This window comes from Schistocerca cancellata, chromosome 11 (genome assembly GCF_023864275.1).
Source record: "Schistocerca cancellata isolate TAMUIC-IGC-003103 chromosome 11, iqSchCanc2.1, whole genome shotgun sequence".
NCBI classification, from domain to species: domain Eukaryota; kingdom Metazoa; phylum Arthropoda; class Insecta; order Orthoptera; family Acrididae; genus Schistocerca; species Schistocerca cancellata.
Window position 1 is genome coordinate 19,231,162 of NC_064636.1, and position 18,226 is coordinate 19,249,387.

The following is an 18,226-nucleotide window of genomic DNA, read 5'->3' on the forward strand; positions in this document are numbered from 1 at the left end:
ATCACATAACTAATGAGGAGGTATTGAATAGAATTGGGGAGAAGAGGAGTATGTGGCACAACTTGAGTAGAAGAAGGCATCGGTTAGTAGAACATGTTCTGAGGCATCAAGGGATCACAAATTTAGCATTGGAGGGCAGTGTGGAGGGTAAAAATCGTAGGGAGAGACCAAGAGATGAATACACTAAGCAGACTCAGAAGGATGTAGGCTGCAGTAGGTACTGGGAGATGAAGAAGCTTGCACAGGATAGAGTAGCATGGAGAGCTGCATCCAACCAGTCTTAGGACTGAAGACCGCAACAGCAACAACATCATGAACATCAACAACAAGAACAACAACAACATCCTTATGTCTTCAAGTGGTATAACGAAGTTGATCCGTCATTGTCGCTCTGTCTGATCTGTTCTGGGTATCGAATACTAAAATATATGACACGCACGACGCAGCGGGCCCAGATGAGTGTAAATTGTCGAGAGTGTGACAGTTAATGTGGCGTCGGCGGCTTCTGCACCGTTCCGAAATCCCTCGTAAACACGGAAAAGGGCCGGCAGCTGTGACCGAGTGGTTCTAGGCGCTACGGTCGCAGGTTAGAATGCTGCCTCGGGCATGGACGTGTGTGATATCCTTAGGTTAGTTAGGTTTAAGTAGTTCTAAGTTCTAGGGGACTGATGACCTTAGAAGTTAAGTGGTTCAAATGGCTCTGAGCACTATTGAACTTCTGAGGTCATCAGTCGCCTAGAACTTGGAACTACTTAAACGTAACTAACCTAAGGACATCACACACATCCATGCTCGAGGCAGGACTCGAACCTGCGACCCTAGCGTAGCGCGGTTTCAGACTGAAGCGCCTAGAACTGCTCGGCCACCCAGGCCGGCTTAGAAGTTAAGTCGCATAGTGCTCAGAGCCATTTGAACCATTTTTTGCTTCGGATTGAGTCACTCAGTGTGACGTCTAGCACATTCATATTCGCACTCCGACCATCGCAGACAGTGAAAGCGACGCTGCACCGAATAGTAGGCAGCCGTGGTGTCGGCGTAACTCTATAAAATTCCTCGTAACTCTGCTACCAGTTACACTGGTGATTTTGTACGTACGATTCAAGAACGCTGCCAAGTGACTACGCCGCATTAAATGTCGCGATTTCGAAAGATCTGCCGTTGCGAAACGGAATTTGTATGAGGTCCATCTACTTACCGGGAGTCTCATCATCAAAGAAGCCTTTGAGAATCAGAGTATTTAACAACAGCTTTGACAGAGCCAGCGGCTAAACCATCGGAGTCGGCCGATCCAGCCACCACCAAACGCAACCAGCATCTGCTCTTCCGCCTTAGAGATCAACGTAATCTCCTGTTCTCCCACGGAAGTGCCGTCACTTAGTGAAGTCTGCACGACGTAAGTCGATGAACCAAGTGAAGCACATGTCGGTTTACCTGAACCCTCCTGACGGTGTTGACGGAGGAAGTCGTTTAGAGCTCGAGATGGTGCACAAATGTGACGCAGCTAGAACTGACTGAAGAGTTCATTCCCCGCAAAAAAATTAAAGCTGGCGGAACAGGAGCCATTCCCCACTCGTTTACCATAAATAAAGCGACGTACCGCAGGTAAACGAAGGCGGAACGGGTGTCAAACCGAGTTTTCCTAACAACAGGAGTTTTGGACAGCGCTAACAGGGCACGGCGTCTTGGCGTCGGGACGCAAAACTTAAATGCGTAGCGCATTTGTGTGGTTTCGCGAAACTGGAACTGCAACGCATTAACTACTCACTCCGCAAGTACGAGGGCCCCCTTCTTTCCACACCCGACAGCAGTGCTACGAATGCGAAACGTGAACGTATGTATTATTTGAAGTCGCCGGAGCGACCGTGCCAAGTTTCCGTCATTTCCGACAGATGGCGCAGCTGCAGCACAGTTACAAAACGGCGTCTGTAGGCGATGTACGTTAGATGCAACCTGCAGTCATCGAATTTCTCACTGCAGAGAAAGAAACTGTGGAGAGTATTCACAAACGCTTGTGCAAAGTCTGTGGAGCATCTGCTGTCCACAGTAGTACAGTGAGTCGCTGGGCACGGAGGCTGAGGTCACCAGAAGGCGGTTCGGCGGAGCTGCACGACTTGCAGACCATCCGCGGCCGTCACACCCACACCTGACCTGGCCCCCCTCCGAGTTCCAGTTGTCTGGGCCACTAAGGGATGCCATTCGTGGAAGACATTTTGAGGACGGTGAGGAGGTGATCCAGACAGCGAAGCACTGGCTGCGCCACCGGGACCAGGAGTGGTACGGACAGGGCAAACACGCCCTTGTTTCGCGCTGGTGGAAGGTCATACAACGGGATGGAGATACGTGGAAAAGTAGGGTGTCCAGATGAAACACTATTCTTTCTTGTATCTAAATCTCGTTTGTAATGTGAAGCTGGGCCACGTTTTGTAAACGTTATTCGTGTGTGCCGCGTGTGTAATTAAGATGATGAGGTTAAAAGTGGCATCCATAGACTGGAATAGCACTCACATAGTGCATATTGAAAAGTGTATCAAGCTTGCGTTCGAAAACATAAACGCACGAATATTTCGTCAGGCAGAACTACACAGCTCTGCAGCAAATCAATAACATAAACAAAACTGGGTCCAACTAAGAACGCTTGTAATCTGCCATCTGAAGATGGATTTGTAAAGATAAATCCGAAACCGGTCATGGTCTGAAGATAATAAACCTTTTTAAACCATACATGTGGCTGGTAGCTGTTTTTTATATGAATTATAAACCTTAAGTACAACAGCCACGTTTCTTAACATGTCGACTTTCGACAAAATAGCGAAAAAAAACAAAGTTCACAAAATGTCCGACAGATAGCGCTGGACAGCAAAACGTCAGTGACTGCGCATGACAATCGTGTATAAAAGGAGCTGTAATGTGGGAGAGAACCAGATGCGCCAGCAGTCGCAGCATGTTGACGTTACCTCAAAACGCGCTCTTAGTGAAGCTGTATTATCAGAATGGGGAATGTGCTAGTTCAGCGTTACGATCCTATCGCCATAGGAAGGGGATTCGAACGGGTAAAGGTCCGTTGACAAATGCAGCTGTGGCGAGAATGATTTCGAAGTTCGAAGCCACGGGTTGTTTCGGCGATAGACCCCGTAGTGGCGGACCGAGCACAAGGCGTAATGCTGCTGAGACAGTTCAGGAAGAAATGGAGACTGTAGCGGGTTCGTCTATGCACGGGGAAGTCAGCGCTCGTGCAGTCGCACGTCGCACCGGCATTCCGTACACTACTGTTTGGTTGGCACCCTCCGATGCTATCCGTACAAAATCCATCGGCATCGTGAACTGTTACCTGGCGATTTAGTGAAGCGGAGGGCATTTGCGGTGTGGGCGTTTCAAAAGATGGCGGAAGATGGCGATTGGTTGACTAACGTGTTGCGGACCGACGAAGCTCATTTCACGCTCCGAGGGTCTGCCAACGCCCACAACTGCAGAATTTGGGCTACCGAGAATCCTAGAAAGGTCGTGGAAACCCCATTGCACGACGAGAAAGTCACGGTATGGGTTGGATTTACATCTACCGTTATCTTCGAGGAAATGCGTGATTCTGGTTTTGTAACTGCTACCGTGACGGGTGAGAGGTACGCCGATATGTTACAGAATCGCATCATCCCCAGCCTGGCTGATAAACACCTGCTGGAACGTACGATGATTATGCAGGATGGCGCTCCACCCCATATTGCTAGACGCGTGAAAGATCTCTTGCGCGCGTCGTTTGGTGGTGATCGCGTGCTCAGCCGCCATTTTCGCCATGCTTGGCCTCCCAGGTCCCCAGACCTCGGTCCGTGCGATTATTGGCTTTGGGGTTACCTGAAGTCGCAAGTGTATCGCGATCGACCGACATCTCAAGGGATGCTGCAAGACAACATCCGACGCCAATGCCTCACCATAACTCCGGACATGCTTTACAGTGCTGTTCACAACATTATTCTTCGACTACAGCTATTGTTGAAGAATGATGGTGGACATATTGAGCATTTCCTGTAAAGAAAATCATCTTTGCTTTGTCTTACTTTGTTGTGCTAATTATTGCTATTCTGATCAGATGAAGCGCCATCTGTCGGATGTTTTTTGAACTTTTGTATTTTTTTTTTGTTCTAATAACACCCCATGTCATTCCAAGCATGTGTGTCAAATTGTACCTCTCTATCTAAATTATTGCGTGATTTATTCAGTTTTCAAATTTATACTGACTTTTTGATCACCCGGTACATTGGTGGCAGCAGAATATCTCGTATTCGGTTACTGATTCTCCAAATATAGCCGACCCGAGAGGTCACTAGGAGCCTGCACATTAACTGGGCGGGAACTCTGCTGGAACACTGCACTGTCCCCAATTCACTTGTGCCCTCTCTGGGCCGAGTGCCGACGTGTAAGAAAGATTGCGTAAATAGCAAGCAACAAGTGGGCGCAAGGAACTGTATGCTTTCGGAAGATCGCAGGAGGGACGCAGCTGGAGACAGTAGGCGGGTCCGCAGCAGCCTCGGCCTGCCCAGTGTCGGCACTCCAGAACGGCGGCCGTGGTTCTCGACCAGACGTCGAAGTAACCTCTGGGGTGCCACAGGGGAGTGTTTATGGGACCATTGCTTTTCACAATATATATAAATGACCTAGTAGATAGTGTCGCAAGTTCCGTGCGGCTTTTCGCGGATGATGCTGTAGTATACAGAGAAGTTGCGGCATTAGAAAATTGTAGCGAAATGCAGGAAGATAACAGCGGATAGGCACTTGGTGCAGGGTGTGGCAACTGACCCTTAACATAGACAAATGTAATGTATTGCGAATACATAGAAAGAAGGATCCTTTATTGTATGATTGTATGATAGCGCAACAAACACTGGTAGCAGTTGCTTCTGTACAATATTTGGGAGTATGCGTGCGGAACGATTTGAAGTGGAACGATCATATAAAATTAATTGTCGGTAAGGCGAGTGCCAGGTTGAGATTAATTCGGAGAGTCCTTGGAAAATGTAGTCCATCAACAAAGGAGGTGGCTTACAAAACACTCGTTCGACCTATACTCGAGTATTGCTCATCAGTGTGGGATCCGTACCAGGTCGGGTTGACGGAAGAGATAGAGAAGATCCAAAGAAGAGCGGCGCGTTTCGTCACAGGGTTATTTGGTGAGCGTGATGGCGTTACGGAGATGTTTAGCAAACTCGAGTGGCGGACTCTGCAAGAGAGGCGCTCTGCATCGCGGTGTAGCTTGCTGTCCAGGTTTCTAGAGGGTGCGTTTCTGGATGAGGTATCGAGTATATTGCTTCCCCCTACTTATACCTCCCGAGGAGATCACGAATGTAAAATTAGAGAGATTAGAGCGCGCACGGAGGCTTTCCGGCAGTCGTTCTTCCCGCTTAACCGTACGCGAGTGGAAGAGGAAAGGTAGGTAATGACAGTAGCACGTAAAGTGCCCTCCGCCACACACCGTTGGGTGGCTTGCGGAGTATAAATGTAGATGTAGGTGTACACATGCCGCTACCCGCACGTCTGGAGAAGCTGGACTGCCTCGCTCGCAAAGCACCCCCACACTTACGAAGGCTTTCGGTACCCAGGGAAGGGGTAACCAAAGTCACAAACATGTGCTGTGCCCCCTGCTGGAACACCAGCCACCACAAACGAGACCCAAGTCTAGGAAGACTTCCCTGAGACCAACCGAGGCGCTTGCAGATCCACCCAAGCCGGCGCAACTCCACGAGTGACGCACCAGCAGATCAGAGACCGTCTGAAAGCAGACGGGGCGGTGCACGCTGGGCCGCTCGGAAGACACTCGTTCAACTTGGCAGTGGCTGTGGAGTGGAGTCTGTGCCGTCGAACAGACCACAGGTCATCTGGTGCTGTGAGGTTTGTGCGCTGTCCGAGATTTGGTCAAACTGTCCGCAAACGCACTCCCTGTGGTCGGACACTGCTCCAGGAAGAGCTAACACACATCTAACAACTACTTCTGTTTTAATCATTATTACACATGAAACGAAGTTACTGTACAGATATTTGATCTGTTAGGCTTCCAACAAGATAAATGAATAAAATTCTCTTTATTCCAGGCTTCTGATTTATGTCTCCCCAATACATCTACATCTACATCCATACTCCGCAAGCCACCTGACGGTGTGTGGCGGAGGGTACCTTCAGTACCTCTATCAGTTCTCCCTTCTATTCCAGTCTCGTATTGTTCGTGGAAAGAAGGATTGTCGGTATGCCTCTGTGTGGGATCTAATCACTCCGAATATTATCCTCACGGTCCCTTCGCGAGATATACGTAGGTGGGAGCAATATACTGCTCGACTCTTCGGTGAAGGTATGTTCTCGAAACTTTGACAAAAGCCCGTACCGAGCTACTGAGCGTCTCTCCTGCAGAGTCAGCCACTGGAGTTTATCTGTCATCTCCGTAACGCTTTCGCGACTACTAAATGATCCTGTAACGAAGCGCGATGCTCTCCGTTGGATCTTCTCTATATCCTCTATCAACCCTATCTGGTACGGATCCCACACTGCTGAGCAGTATTCGAGCAGTGGGCGAACAAGCGTACTGTAACCTACTTCCTTTGTTTTCGGATTGCATTTCCTTAGGATTCTTCCAATGAACCTCAGGCTGGCATTTGCTTTACCGACGATTAATTTTATACGGTCATTCCATTTTAAATCACTCCTAATGCCTATTCCCAGAAAATTTATGGAACTAACTGCTTCCAGTTGCTGACCTGCTGTTTTGTAGCTAAATGATAAAGGATCTATCTTTCTGTGTATTCGCAGCACATTACACTTGTGTACATTGAGATTCAATTGCCATTCCCTGCATCATGCGTCAATTCGCTGCAGATCCTCCTGCATTTCAGTACAATTTTCCATTGTTACAACCTCTCGATACACCACAGCATGATCTGCAAAAAGCCTCAGTGAACTCCTGATGTCATCCACCAGGTCATTTATGTATATTGTGAATAGCAACGGTCCTATGACACTCCCCTGCGGCACACCTGAAATCACTCTTACTTCGGAAGACTTCTCTCCATTGAGAATAACATGCTGCGTCCTGTTATCTAGGAACTCCTCAATCCAATCAAACAATTGGTCTGATAGTGCATATGCTCTTACTTTGTTCACACTGTCGCACTCTGGTACGGGCTGTACCGGTCTGTTACCATTATACCAGGACGTCCGTGCCTGCCTTCCCTCCTACCTGGTAAGGACTCCAAACGTTGGAACAGTACCCTACCCTAGAATTGGCCACACGGCCCTTTACAGCTGAAGCCACATTGTCCCCAGTTCTTACCATTCATCTTTCCTAATACTCAGTTTACATTTTCGTCGCCATAAATACTTATACTGTGTCATGTGCTCCAGATATTTGCCGCCAATAACGTAGGGTGTGCTGACCAGACAAAGTATTACCAACCCCCATTAAAGCAGCAGACTGGCTGCTTTAGAGTGCTGTTCCAGGCAGTCATTTAATCCTCTACCACTGACGAAAGTCAGGGCAGTGCGGTGGTGGGTATGTATCAGTCGATGTCTGGGATGAGTGCACTGCCGGCCGCTGTGGCCGAGCGGTTCTAGGCGCTTCAGTCCAGAACCGCGCTGCTGCTGCGGTCGCAGGTTCGAATCCTGCCTCAGGCGAGCATGTGTGTGGTGTCCTTAGGTGTAAGTAGTTCTAAGTTCTAGGGGACTGATAACCTCAGATGTCAAGTCCCACAGTGCTCGGAGCAGTTTGAACCATTTTTGAATGAGTGCACTGAGGTGGAGAGCTGACAGAACGGCAGGAGGGATCTGCAGCGTCTCAGTGTGTGCCCGTGACCACACCATCGAAGAAGCTGTCCCGTTTCTTCTGGTATTGATGCAGACTGCGCTCGTCCATGATGAATGGTCCAGTACTCGCAGACTCACAACTTAGTTTGCAGAGAGATCCTAGGCAGTGGCCCGAGACCGGTGTTTCAAAATGGACGGAATTGCTGCTGTTAGTGAATGCTGGTCTGCCTCGACCAGTTTTTGACCATACACTGTGAAGGGAACTTCAGGCAGTGGAAATTTGAAGTCAGATACCTGGTAAAAGACATTGCCCACATCGGCATATAAAGTGGGCCAAACGACGGCTGACTGGTGTGTGTGGGGGGGGGGGGGGGAGATCTGTAATGTGGCCCGACCAGTATCCATTTCGGCCCTCTGCAGATAATGTGAGACGTGAAGTGCTCTGATGGACTGATGAGACGGACACTCGAGCAACCCTTCACATCTCGATTGGCCCGCTGAATCGTGTGATCTCAGTCTCACAGAAAATGTGCAGGACTATTTGGAAGAGTGGGTTACACGTATCTGTATGCCGGCAATTTAGTATTTATGTGGGACCCGATCGTAAACGAATGGCTTCATCTCGCTGTGGCGTACTTGAAGAAACTTGCAGATTCTCTTCGTCGTCGATTTGAGGCCGTTGCCGAGGCTGGAGGAGGCGACGTCCGCTGGGTGTGACTAATTTTCTGTCCCGTGTGCTTGTCTTTCCCACAGTTTTCTCAGTTGTTCGTCAGAGGGAGGGGCGCTGACGGAGGGCGAACCTCTCGCCACAGTAGCTGCCCCGAATGATCTGCAGCGGACTGCGCCAGTCTCGCGCACTGACATCCGTGCAGTTCTCTTAAATGGAGAAAAAGTGTTTTTCAGCAGTCTAGAGACTCATTAGTCAAAAAATGTGGTGTATATAACATCAAAGCAATTATGTGTGGCATTCAGAAAGGTTACTGACTCTCGTCCTCATCACCACGGACGACAGAGTTCACCTAGGATGGGAGATTGATAAATTTATAAATTTGTAGTGTACTTCTTATGAAACCATCATCTCGATAACCCCATCTCTTCCGCCCCCCCCCCCCCTTCCCCTCACTCCCACCAACATGAACTCGTCTCTCTGTGCAACCACCACCACCATTCCAATCACCACCACTCCCTCCTCCTGCCCATCTCAGCATGACCAGCACCATCACCAAGACAACCACCTCACCACGACCACCACCATGACAACCACCACCACGTCCAATCACCACCACTTCCTCCTCCTGCCCACCTCAGTATGACCAGCGCCATCACCATGACAACCACCGTCAGTCACCATGACAACCACCTCACCATGACCACCACCTCACCATGACCAGCACCACCAGTCCAATCACCACCACCACCAGTCCAATCACCACCACTTCCTCCTCCTGCCCATCTCAGCATGACCAATACCATTGACCATGACAACCACGTGAGCACGTCCACCACCACCAGTCCAATCACCACTTTATCCTCCTGCCCATCTCAGCATGACCAGCACCATCACCATGACAACCACCTCAGCATGGCCACCACCACCACCACCACCACCACCACCACCACCACCACCACCACCACCACCACCACCACCAGTCCAATCACCACCACTTCCTCCTCCTGCCCATCTCAGCATGACCAGCACCATCACCACAACAACCACCTCACCGCGACCACCAACACCATAGTCATTATCATCATCATCAGCTATGTGGCTGTGGACCACCAGGCCGTGCGCCATGCGCCCCACGCATGAGCAGGAAGTGGTGCTGATTGGGCTGGTGGTGGTGGTGGTGGTGGTGGTGGTGGAGGCTGACACATCCCCCACTGGCGCTCAGAGCCACCGCTGACGGAGCGTGTCGTGCGGGCAGGTCGCGTGAAGGCGGCCAGCATGGACGGGCTGTGGCAGCAGCAGCTGGTGGCGCAGTGGCTGGCCAGCCAGAGCCCCTTCGCGCCCCACCAGCAGCTGCACCAGCCGCCGCTGCCCCCGCACCCCGCGCAGCACCAGTCGCCGCCGCCGCCCCCGCGCGCCACGCCCAGCCCGCGCCGCCAGCAGCAGCAGCAGCGCGCCCAGGCGCCGTCCACGGCCGCGTCGTCGTCGTCGTCGTCGTCGACGCCGCCCAGGCCGCGCTCCAGGCCCCAGACGCCCAAGTCCACCTCTCCGGGCGCCGCGCCGCACCCCAGGGCCGCCTCAGGTGAGTCGCACACGCCGGGGGCTGATAGACCTGCCTGCTTTCTGCTTGTGTAGGCAGGCGGGAAAGGTCTGGTGGAACCAGAGGGTGTCTCCAATTATACCCTGACAGACGTACCCCGGCCGTATCTCTTGCGAGGTTCTATAATCCCACAGAAATGATCCAATCAGAGCAGAGCATGTCTCTTCTGTATGCCCACACACCTACTCTGACCGTGTCCCCTTCTGGTGCTGTACGCTTGCAGATACGGTCTGGTCATGTTTAGAGTACTTTAACAAGTTACAGTAACCTACTTTCATTCCGTTAGCAACCGTTGTGCACAGCGACCCTAGATAATCAAAGAAGGATACGAACATTGCAGCCCCACTGGTTACTTATTGTCCTTGCGAATCCAGGTGTCAGCTATAAATAAAATGAAACTCGTACGAATGAGTTGACATCTGACATGTCACCATTACAACTTTACTGCTATATTGGCGACCACAGCTTCATTCTAATTATATAGCGGCAATGTCATAATGCTTACATGTACTGCCGCAAGTTCGTTGGTGATGGCAACTCAGTTGAGTGCGATTTATTGCTGGTATTTGGCTATGCAAGTATAATAAATAACAAGTGGGTTTGAGATTGATTGCCATGTTCATGTCCTCCTTCAGTCATGTTCATAATTTTCTGGTGTTTATCACTGATGTCTCAGATAATAGATACAGTGAACATGTAATCTGAAGGCGGCTATTTGTCAGTTCAAAGACACTCTTAGTAAATAACACAGATCAGTGGGTTTCCTTCAGCCGGCATTATCAACTTTTCCTAGTATTATAGAGGGTTTTATGTGATGAATCTGTTAGCTAGCTCCATAAACGACTCACGGTTTGGATAGTTATCGAAAGCAGGTAGCTGTGTGCAGACGTCCTGTTCCATTAATGTTGGAGTGTGCAATGTGGCCCCTGAGGTCATCCTTTTGGTGGCAGTACTATTGGAGACACAAGGAGAAGCTCTTCAGCATATTAGACTACTATTTCTGTGCAGTAGCCACCATCCATTAATATTAGGAGGGATTAAATGGCGATGTTCGAAAAAACGGTCCGCAAATCGAACCCTGTGGGCAACCCTTTTGTGCAGCTGTCCCCTTCCGTTAATGTTTCGAGGGGTTCATTTGTGATGTTACAAAATACACACATCCACAATTCGACCCCGTGGGCTCGGTATTTGGCACGTGTCTGTGCGACGTTCCCCTTTCCATCCTTCTGACGGCCGTCCGTCGCTGTGTCGGCAGGCGGCAGCAGCGGGAGGCGGACCCCCGGCGGGGGCGGCGGGCGGCAGCGCGGCCAGGTGGGGGCGCCGCCCCCGGAGGCGCTGATCCTGCAGGTGCCGCAGTTCGCGGCTCGGCCCGCCGTGCAGCCGCCCCCGCAGTACGCGGCCTTCCACCCCCAGCTGCAGCCGCAGCCGGCCTTCCACCACCAGCCGCCGCCGGCGCCAGCGGTCGCGCACCGCGCCCACGACGACGAAGAGGTGAGTCCGGCCCGGGGTCTGGCCTACAGTGGGAGGGAGCTCGTCACCTGGTTGTGTTAGCGCAGCTGACGATTCCGAATCTGAAACAGAGGTTGTGGGCATAGATTGGACTCTACTGTAGCCTACTGTCTAAGTTCACACCGTATTTAACGCACTTCTCGTTATAAAAGTAACTGAAGCTGGAAGAGAGAGAGGCAGGAAACTAAACTTCGGTAGTCGCCAACTCACTTAAGAGCAGACCCAAAAAAAGGGACCCCGCAAGTGAACTATCTGAATCTGATGGCAGTCCGCATGAGATGAGTAGGGGGGCAACAGCGGCATCGGCGCATTTTGCTTGTGCGGGTTGCCTACATCAGGGGCAGGTACGCCCTGACTGCATACGTGCCCAATGTAGGCAACCCGCACAAGCAAAATGCGCCGATGCCGCTGTTCCCCCCCACTGGCAACACATACAGATAAAGAAACGATTATATTTTTAGAAAGTTTGGATCATTTATTCGAGAAAAAGGTCTTCACTAATTCAGCTAGGCAACAACGCGTTGCTCCACCTCTGTCCCTTACGCAGGCAGGTTATCGATGGAGTCCCTGGATGTTGTCGTGAAAAATATCGTGCCAAATTCTGTCCGATTGGCCCGTCAGGTAGTCAGATTCCCAACACGGCTGGAGGGCCCTTTCTCTAATGGAATGTGCCACAGAACCGGCTATCCTTCTGCCAAGGTAGGGTCTGGCAAACAGGAAGACGAGCAGGACGAACTCTCGCCGAGAGCGGGCTACGAAGGGCAGCAAAACGGGACATAGAATATCCTCAACGTAGTGCTGTACGGTAAGGGTGCCACGAATGACAACCAAAGTGGTCCTGCCACGATATGAAATGGCACCCCAGACCATCACTTGTGGTTGTAGGGTTGGCGACAGTCGATATTGGTATTCCACCACTGTGTGGGGCGTCTTCCCTCATTTATTCCACGTGGAATCTCATTGACTGGAGTAGAATTGTCTTCAGTGATGCTTCAAACTCAGCATTGATGACCAGTGAAGACGTGTGTGAGGACGCCCTGGACAGGAGTGAGATGCCAATGTGCCCATAGCCTACCATATGGCCGAAAACCAGGAATGATGGTCTGGGGTGCTATTTCAGTCATTTGACGTGAGACGATGTTTCTCACTTGCTTATGTAGAAGTTGTCGCTTACCACCACCATCAGTGATGACAGTTCGCAACAAAAGGAACAAGCGTTCTCCGAGTAACTCGTCACGATCACGTACAGTGTTCCCATTTTCTGTGTCATCCGGTGATGAGGTTTGGTTTGTGGGGCGCTCAACTGCGCAGTTATCAGCACCCGTCCACGCTCCCAACCTTTGTTCGGTCCAGTCTCACCACTTTAATGAATGGTGATGAAATGATGAGGACAGCACAAACTCCCAGTCATCTGGACGCAGGTGAAAATGCCTGACCTCGCAGGGAATCGCACCCAGGACCTCGTGCTCGGGAAGCGAGAACGCGACCGCGGACGACATTCGAGGAAGAGTGCTCGTAACACGACTGAACGATCGATGCCTGTTGCAGAATGCACGACGTAGGCGCGGAGAATAAGCATAAAGTAGCCCGCCGTCGTTCGTGGCTCGAGCTGTAACCGAAGCAGAGTTGGCAGTACCTCTTTCCCATTGGTCGCCATGCAGGTATGGACGTGGACGGGCTGTACTTTTTATTTACAAAAAAATGTGAGTGTTGGCTTCGGTCTAGACTCTAAAGCGTCTCTTCCCCTTCAGCTCTCGGCATTTCCCCTCCAACGCCTGGCCAAAACCGCCAACCACCACCACCACCACCACCACCACCGCCGTCCACATTACAGTGCGGACACCGTACCCACGTCCGGCCAACGCTCCTAACTCAGAAGTTATCATTTGAATTGTATTTACAGAGACTGTGGGTGAATCTTCGGTGTCACCAGAAGGTCTTCACTTGCTACAAGAGCGGTTGTGGCGAGCTGCGGTACCAGCTTCTTTATGAAGTCCTCGAAAAACTCTGCCGCTAGCTCCTCCGCCCACTTCAGAACCTCTTCCTGCGCCTGGTCAACGGTTGAAAGTTTAATTCTCCTCGTGTGTGCCTTCAGGGACGTGAAAACATGAGAGTCTGGAGGCGCCACCTCACCAGAGTGGTGGTTCAGACCGTCCCAACGAAATGAGTCCGAGAGCGCCTTGGCGGGTAAAAGTCGTGCGAGGGACGGCGTTGCCGTGGAGTGAGTCCTCTACCCTCGTCACCATCCCCCCCCCCCCAAACCCCCGCCCCCCGCCGTCTCGACCCGTCCTTTTCGAGTTTTTTAGGGTGTCACGTTATCGTTGTGCATCGATTGTCGCCCCCCGAGTGGCTACATACGACCTACCATAAGAAATTAGACGGTGGGTCGTAAAAAATAAAGAGCTAGTGGAAAGAAAAGTGTTGCCAACCGTCAAAAAGTCACAGCCCGTCACGATCACAGTAGATTCGGACTATTCGGACACGGCTCGGAAGTAGACCCTACTCGGTGTGGTGCTGGCTTTGAGGAGTCGTGGTGTGTGCAGGACTACTACGACGAGGACGAGGACTACGAGGAGGAGCGGGAGGACGAGGACGAGGAGTCGGGGGCGGCGCGCCTGTCGCGGCTGTCGGCCGTGACGGACGCGCTGCGCGAGCAGCTGGCGGCGGCGCTGCTGGAGGCGCGCGGCTCGGGGGTGGGCATGGAGGCCGTGCTCGCCGCCTTCTCGGCCGCCTCCGCCGCCTACAGCGCCGCCGCGCTCGCCGGCCGGCCCCCCTCCGCCGCCGCCGCCCCCGCCGTCGCCCCCGGGGCCAAGGCCGCCGCCGCCGTCGCCGCCGCCGCGGTGGCCGCCGCCGCCGCCGGGGGCGGGGCGGCGCTGGGAGCCGTCGGCCGCCCGGGCCCTCCCCCGCCGCCGCCCCCGCAGCCGCAGAGGCAGCCGCAGCCGCCCCCGGCGCTGGACCCGGCGGCGCTGGCCGGCTCCATCGTGGGGGCGGCGTACGGCGCCGGGGGCGGCGGGCTCTTCGGCGTGGGCGTGCCCGGCGTCTACCCGCCGCCACAGCACCACCACCAGCACCAGCAGCAGCACCAGCCGCCCCCGCAGCCGCCCCCGCCGCCGTCGCAGCCGGAGCCGCCGCCCGACACCGCCAGGGGCTTCCAGCATCAGGGTGAGTCGGACACCGTGCACCTTCCCTCTAAACGCCACCCGCTGCTCGTCCTCGGGGGACCTACCAGCTCGGGATGGGCTGCTCGTGGTGAAGTTAGTTCCCTACTAATTCTACATCTACATAAATACTCCGCAACCCACCATACGCTGTGTGGCGGAGGGTACCTCGTACCACAACTAGCACCTTCTCTCCCCGTTCCAGTCCCAAACAGAACGAGGGAAAAATGACTGCCTATATGCCTCTGTACGAGCCCTAATCTCTCTTATCTTATCTTTGAGGCCTTTCCGCGAAATGTAAGTTGGCGGCAGTAAAACTGTACTGCAGTCAGCCTCAAATGCTGGTTCTCTAAATTTCCTCAGTAGCGATTCACGAAAAGAACGCCTCCTTTCTTCCAGAGACTCCCACCCGAGTTCCTGAAGCATTTCCGTAACACTCGCGTGATGATCAAACCTACCAGTAACAAATCTAGCAGCCCGCCTCTGAACTGCTTCTATGTCCTCCCTCAATCCGATCCGATAGGGATCCCAAACGCTCGAGCAGTACTCGAGAATAGGTCGTATTATTGTTTTATAAGCGGTCTCCTTTACAGATGAACCACATCTTCCCAAAATTCTACCAACGAACCGAAGACGACCATCCGCCTTCCCCACACTGCCATTACATGCTTGTCCCACTTCATATCGCTCTGCAGTGTTACGCCCTAATATTTAATCGACGTGACTGTGTCGAGCGCTACACTACTAATGGAGTATTCAAACATTACAGGATTCTTTTTCCTATTCATCTGCATTAATTTACATCTATCTTTATTTACAGTTAGCTGCCATTCTTTACTCCAATCACAAATCCTGTCCAAGTCATCTCGTATCCTCCTACAGTCACTCAACGACGACACCTTCCCGTACACCACAGCATCATCAGCAAACAGCCGCACATTGCTATCCACCCTATCCGAAAGATCATTTATGTAGACAGAAAACAACAGCGGACCTACCACACTTCCCTGGGGCGCTCCAGATGATACCCTCACCTCCGATGAACACTCACCATCGAGGACAACGTACTGGGTTCTGATACTTAAGAAGTCTTCGAGCCACTCACATACATTCGTACAGTTAAGACACCCTATTGTCTGGCCGCACAGACGAAGCTTCAGCCGCTGCCGACGTCACGGGATGCTCTGCCGGCTCTCGTGTGATGCGGAACGTCGCGTCGTTCCGGCTCTTCGAAAACCGCGCCAGGCGCAGTGCTTTCGCTTCCAGTCTAGTATTTTTTTTCAACTGTGTACTGTGGGCTGAAGAGATCATCCTTGATGACTTATTCTTCTGGGATGGGATGTAAGGATAAAAGGAAAACGAATAAGCACTCGGTCACAAATATTAAGTCAAAATTGACCAGGTTTCGACGCTACTATGACTGTCGTCTTCAGAATTAGACTAACTGTTCTAAAACATATTAAGTATATAATACATTAATAACATTAAAGTTTGTACTGACTGGAAAGAGATGCAGTACTTGCAAGTCACATATTTAAAAAGATCTAAGCCGGAAAGGCGACGTCATCAATAGTTGTAAGCAAGATGGCGAGCCGCTAAGGGCTGCTCGTACTTTAGTGAACAAGGGTTGCAACAAGACTTTATTTATTACACATTCAGGAGTTGGGCACTCAATGGGTCCTTTAGCCTGCTGTGTTTGGCGATGTCTGTCTGCTGTGGAGGGTGAAATGTGTCTAGGCTATTATGTGTGAGTGCTTCCCAGTGTTATGACAGATTGCCTGTGGGGGGTGAAATAATAAATTTGTATATATATACAGGGTGAGTCACCTAACGTTACCGCTGGATATATTTCGTAAACCACATCAAATACTGACGAATCGATCCCACAGACCGAACGTGAGGAGGGGGGATAGTGTAATTGGTTAATACAAACCATAAAAAAATGCACGGAAGTATGTTTTTTAACACAAACCTACGTTTTTATTAAATGGAACCCCGTTAGTTTTGTTACCACATCTGAACATATAAACAAATACGTAATCAGTGCCGTTTGTTCCATTGTAAAATGTTAATTACATCCGGAGATATTGTAACCTAAAGTTGACGCTTGAGTACCACTCCTCCGCTGTTCGATCGTATGTATCGGAGAGCACCGAATTACGTAGGGATCCAAAGGGAACGGTGGTGGACCTTAGGTACAGAAAGGACTGGAACAGCACATTACGTCCACATGCTAACACCTTTTTATTGTTCTTTGAAGTGGACTTGGTTGGCACTATGGATCATCCGCGCTGGACGCTTCAATACCTTTGTTGGTCCCCTGGTCTGTATCTGTTTCTTCTTCATCACTCGTGGTGCTAATCATATTTGTGTCCGCCTGGGCATCGTGACGTCTGTTTGGACCGACTTGCCTTCGGTAGGGTCTGTTGCGCAAGTATTCTATTTGTTGGATCTTCGATATTTCCTCCGTTAGTTTGTTGAGTTCAGTCCACCTTTCCGGGTCGTAACGGCTGCCGTCTTTGTCGGGTTGACCGTTATCCTATTTTGCAGCGCCCGGCGTTCCATTGGTGTGCGGACATTTGCCACGCCGGACATTTGCCACAATTTCACCTGCTCCGAAGGGTTGGGTCTCTTGTCGCCCCCCCCCCCCCTATCTCCTCCTGAGCCTTTCCGCTGGTTTACTGAACACAGGACCAGAATCTCTTTGGATTTTCCGCCACATTTCTAGAGAGAGTTTCGTTGTGGAAACTATTAAACGCATCTCGCATTGAAATCCGCACAACATTTTGAGCCACAGTAAAACTTCGCCAATCTTCGAGATTTTGCGTTCGTCTAAATTACACGTGCCTTTCTCGGTGCTCCTGCAGCAGCTTTCTGTCATGTTTTGTGTACCACAGGGGGATCAATTCCGTCTCTTATTAATTTATTTGGTATGAATCTCTCGAGTGCTGTTGATACTATTTCTTTGAACTGAAGCCACATATGGTCTTCACTTACATAATTTGGAGGGATTGGAGACCGTCTCTTAGAAAGACGTCAACCGAATTTTTAGCTGCTTTTATAAATAGATATATTTCGCGTTTAGTTTTCGTGAGTTTCTTTGTTAAGGAGTTGAGCCTCGCTACGACTGTGTGTTCACTAATCCCTGTATCCGTCGTGATGCTCAGGATTATTTGTATCTAAGAGGTCAAGTATATTTTTGTAACCATTTACAATGTGAATGGTCTCGTGAACTAATTCTTCAAAATAATTTAAAAAAAAAGCATTTAGAACAATTACGGAAGTTGTTTTCTAGCTACAGTATGGTCTTAAAATGTATTTTTGTCAACATAGGGAAGGTAGATTGAAGTCACTGCCAACTATAGCTATTTGTGATGAGACTCAAGTTTTCTTTGAACTGTTCAGCAACTGTTTCGTCTGAGACCAGCGGTCGGTAAAAGGAGCCAGTTATTAATTTATTCCGGTTGTCGAATATAACCTCTGCCCATATTAAGTCACAGAAACTATCTGCTTCAC

The 18,226-nt window shown here is 50.9% G+C and overlaps 1 protein-coding gene across 1 annotated transcript in view; it reads left to right on the plus strand.

Annotated features, from left to right (window-relative positions):
- Positions 1-9,721: 9,721 nt before the first annotated feature.
- LOC126108838 (uncharacterized) overlaps positions 9,722-18,226 on the plus strand; it is a 238,034-nt gene continuing 229,529 nt past the window's right edge. The window contains exons 1-4 of the mRNA XM_049914201.1: positions 9,722-9,781; positions 11,355-11,534; positions 14,096-14,287; positions 14,672-14,801. Coding sequence (XP_049770158.1) covers positions 9,722-9,781; positions 11,355-11,534; positions 14,096-14,287; positions 14,672-14,801 — 562 coding nt within the window. The remainder of the gene's footprint in view (positions 9,782-11,354; positions 11,535-14,095; positions 14,288-14,671; positions 14,802-18,226) is intronic.